The sequence below is a fragment of the Impatiens glandulifera genome, chromosome 1 (genome assembly GCF_907164915.1).
Source record: "Impatiens glandulifera chromosome 1, dImpGla2.1, whole genome shotgun sequence".
NCBI classification, from domain to species: Eukaryota; Viridiplantae; Streptophyta; class Magnoliopsida; order Ericales; family Balsaminaceae; genus Impatiens; species Impatiens glandulifera.
Genome location: NC_061862.1, coordinates 24,834,695 through 24,839,151, shown reverse-complemented (window position 1 = coordinate 24,839,151; position 4,457 = coordinate 24,834,695). Strand labels below are relative to the sequence as shown.

Below are 4,457 nucleotides of genomic sequence, written 5' to 3'. Positions count from 1 at the left end.
CCTGGAATATTGGGTCGTGACATTCTCCTTAAGCCTCCTCTTCTTAGGCCAGGAAGATTGGGCTGTGACAATTTGCACGAGTAATAATATAAAAAACCGTGAAAAAAATATTACGGTAAAATTTTTATGGACGGGTCAACCCACAATCCGACTTAAGTATCCATTTACTCTCACATATATCCAAATTAACCACAAATCTCGACCCGGCAATCCGGACACTTTAAAAATTAAGCAGCTCATCATCATCCTTCATATATGTATATATATGTGAATGAATACAATTACTTGTTTAGTTATTTTTTATTTACTTTCAATTTTAATCTCAAAGTTTAAATGTTTAAACACATACAATAACATATTCTAACACATCTTAAACACATACAACCAATATTTATATATTAAGAAACAAAAATTGATAGATCCTTTAGAACAAAGCTTCCAATAAGAATCTAATTACAACAAAACCTTATGACCACATCTAAGATCTAAAAAATAATATTTTTGTGGGGATTTTACTCTCCCAAAACAAGAATCAATCACAAATCACATACCTATCCTGGGCCGAGGAGTTGAATCAGGGACGAAACACCCACTTAGAAAAGGCTTCTTTCTTTTTTGGCTACCTCGTTTCCAATTCTGAATAGAAACAACACTAATATTGCTCTTCGAAAATCGTATTCCTACTCTACCCTTCCTTTCATCCTCTTCTTCCTCCTCGAGTTTCATGACAACAAACTGAATCTTCGCAAATTCCATTTCCAACCCGGCTATATTTTCTGATCCTTTACGTGCCAATTCCGACACCCTTTTCATATGGAAGTTTTCCATCGTTTCATTTTCATTCGAACTAGAGGGAATCTCTTCCAAGTTTCTCTTAAGCCGACTGTTCAAACACTCTAACTGTATAACTGCTTCCTCTACTTCAGTCAGTTGTTCTTTCAATGCCTCAAAGTCGATCCCTTTCATTTTCTTCATCTTCTTCTTCGTCTTCTTATTCCTCTCGCTTATCGCTAACTTGATTAGTAGACCGAGTGTTCTCATCTTGAGGTTTGCCAGCTTTTCAGCATCCGAAGACAATCTTTCCAAAATATTCCATCGAGGCTGTTCTACATTGTCCACACTCATCTCCTTCTCGATTAGCAAGTCAAGAGAGGCCGAGTCGTCAAGTGGAGTATCATTATCTTTATCTTCTTCCAGTTTCAGTATATTTTTCGTCACCATCATGTCAACTGCTTCGGTTATTATTCTCTTCGATATAACTGATTCACGATCTTGCAGCATTGACGTGCCATTGTCTCTGTAATCCTGAAAATTTTAGGAGTTTCAAAAGGGGAATAATAGTGAGATCATAATAAACATACAGATGATAAATAGATTGAAATGCAGAAATTACCTTTGATTCTAAACTGTTGACTACGCTAGGATCCAATGGAAAGAAGACGATATGCTTGAGCAAATCCATGTGATTTTTTTCGAGAATGGATAACTGCAATCTAAGGCCTCCAATCTCACTCTCCATGTAACCGGCTCTTTCATTAATTCGTTCGATCTTCATAGTTTTCGAACCACTTTCATTTGCAAGTGTTTGACAAGCTTCAACAAGCTCATGGACCTTGGTTTGATAAACAACTTGGAGGACATTAGAAACTTGAAGATCTATATAGAAAGCCGAGGCATCAGATTCCCACCTTTTGAACTCGTTCATTGTCGTTTCCTTAAGGTTTTTCATCGCATTTTTCTGACTGCAACATACTTCTAAGAGTTCGAGAATTTGGTCTTCTAGATTTTCTGTGATCATCTTCGACTCTTTATTATGATTGGTTTTTATCTTCTCGATGGTTCTGGAAAGCTCCAAATTCTTTTCCCGACCCTTCGAGAGTTCTCTTTCCAAATCTTTGTTTTTCGCACGAATACCATTCATTTCGGTCTGGAGGACATTAAGCAATTCATCTCTTTCAACTCTATCATATTGAAGAACTGAGTTTTCGACTAATAGCTGATAATAATCATCCTCATAATTCTTTAGAAAGAATTTCAAGTCATCTATCCTCTCAAGAACGCGAGGAAATGACAGCTCGTCGAAATCGATTTCCAGGGCTCCAAACACCTTATACATAAACAGCTTCAGTTTTCTGATTTCCTCAAACAGGATTTCAACTTCCACTTGTTGCTCGAGAATTTCATACTCTAATTCCGATGTCAGCTTCGAAAGGGCGTAGTTTTTCTCCTCCATATCTTGTACAAACTTTTGCAAGATAAAGATCTCTAGCTGCGCGTTTACTGCTCTGTCGATCTCTTCCTCGAATTCTTTCTTAGCACGTCGGTTTTCCTCGCGAAGGAGATTGATATTGCTTTCTAGAATGGTCAATTGGGGTCCGGTTGAAACCTTCAGTTCTTCTATTTGATCAAGCATGGATTCCTTATCTTTCTTTAAACCAGAGTGTTTCTTTTCCAACTCATTGAATCTTTTTTCCAGATTCTCCAATTTCACAACGAGATTCGATTTCTCTTCGTTCAATTGAGTGTTTTTTCCTAAAAGGGCCTGTTTTTCTCCATTGATTACATCACAAGTTTTGATTAATCTTGAATTCTCATTGTGCAAATACCTTATTGCAGAAGGAATAGTTTCTATGTCCAATTCCTTTTCAGGTTTCACAGAATCGAAATCCTTCAACATCTGAAGAACATTTTTCAACTCCATTGCCAAAGTTTCAGTTCTCATCAAATCCTCGTGTTTCTCAGAAATTTCTTGATCCTTGATCAAGATTCTCTTCATGAGATTATCAACCTCTGATTGAAGAGACCGATTAGCTTCTTCCAACTTATCGTTCTTCTCAATTGAAGTATTTAATTTCAGGGTTTCTCTTAGAACAGTATCATTAAGCCTTTCTATATCCTCTCGAGCACAAACAAGTTCATCTTCCATCTCTAATAGTTTAATCTTCTCAAGATTCATCTTTTCGCTCTCGACCTGAAACACCTTCTCGTTTAGATTCCTCGATTCCTCCAATGCAAGCGAGAGTTTCTTCTCCAAATCCGATATCTTCTCCACACACTGTTTATGCCTGAGAAGACCTTCATCTTCATTTCCCATTTCATTTAATCCACTGGTTTCTTGAAACATAAGAAGTTGATTCTCATCATCATCATCAACAGGAGAAAGCCCTAATTGATTAGGGAATGTTTCTTCCATAGTCTTATGAGCTTGTCGAAGCTCGCTAGTTGCATGATCATATCTTTCAGCCAACGCACGATATGCTCGATAGAAATCCTCAACTAATTTCATAAGCTCTGGTCGTTTCTTATAGAACATTTCAGCACGCATTGATAATGAATCTGCATCTTCTTCAATAAGCTTGATCATAGATTTAACCTTTTTATCCATATCTGTTAATAATCAATCAAAATACATTTCTTGTGAGAAAGGGTTTTAAATTAATCATAGAATTATAAGACCTATAATCACATCACCTGTAAGATTTTCCTGAAGCCACTTAGAATTTTTTGGACTAATATGACTATCCCACCACCAAGAATACAATTGCCTTGATTTTGAATTCGATAATATTGTTTCCATGATTCCTTCAAATCAATACAAACTGACCAAGAATGAAATAAACAAGATATGAATAAGATCAAACAAACATATAGTACTAACTCTAACAGAAGATGATGATCAAATCTAAATAGGGCAAGTTCAAGCAAAGTAAATGATCTGCTGCAAACCTGATGAAGAAGAACTAACTATAATTCATGGGGGTTCTTATGAACAGCTCAGATAGCGAACCCCTCAGCTGTATCTTCTACCCCATTCTCTTTCTTTCTTCCATTATTTCTTCTTCCTTTTCTCTCTCCTTTGATTTGATACTATATCAGGACTGGAAATTCGGCCATTTGTAAATGAAGTGTTTTTCTTCAGCCTGTGAAAGTGAAAGCACGCTGATCTCATTATAGCCAGCACTGTTTTTATTTATTTATTTATTTATTTGGTTTATCTACTAATTTTGATATGACTCGTAAACACACTTAATAACTTAATTATATATATATAATTAAGTTATTAATTATATATATATAATTAAGTTATTAATTATATATATATAATTTTTTAAGTGTCCGGATTGCCGGGTCGAGAGCTGTGATTAATTTGGATATATATGTGAGAGTCATTGGATATATATGTGAGAGTCAATGGATATTTGGGTCGGATTGTGGGTTGACCCGCCCATAAACTTAAAACAGTTAAAAATAAAATTAAAAATGCTATAGGTATGGTTGAACTTTCAATCTAGCAAAATAAGTATAACTCTTTAACTAACGAAGTTAATAACACTTTATATTTTAAAATCAACACTAAATTTGTTGAATGCGGGACATTTTAACAATATAAGTTCAACTTTTTAATTAACTAATTTATATATATAATGATGCTTAATTTTTAAAGTGTCCGGATTGTC

The 4,457-nt window shown here is 35.1% G+C and overlaps 1 protein-coding gene across 1 annotated transcript; it reads right to left on the bottom strand.

Moving 5' to 3' along the window:
- Positions 1-370: 370 nt before the first annotated feature.
- Positions 371-3,856, bottom strand: LOC124920945 (protein NETWORKED 1C-like). Its single transcript, XM_047461535.1, has 4 exons — positions 3,649-3,856; positions 3,472-3,598; positions 1,394-3,387; positions 371-1,305 (listed from the first exon to the last, which is right to left on the bottom strand). Exons 2-4 carry the CDS (start codon positions 3,575-3,577, stop codon positions 544-546), a joined length of 2,862 nt encoding a protein of 953 aa, XP_047317491.1. The 5' UTR covers positions 3,578-3,598; positions 3,649-3,856; the 3' UTR covers positions 371-543.
- Positions 3,857-4,457: the final 601 nt, after the last annotated feature.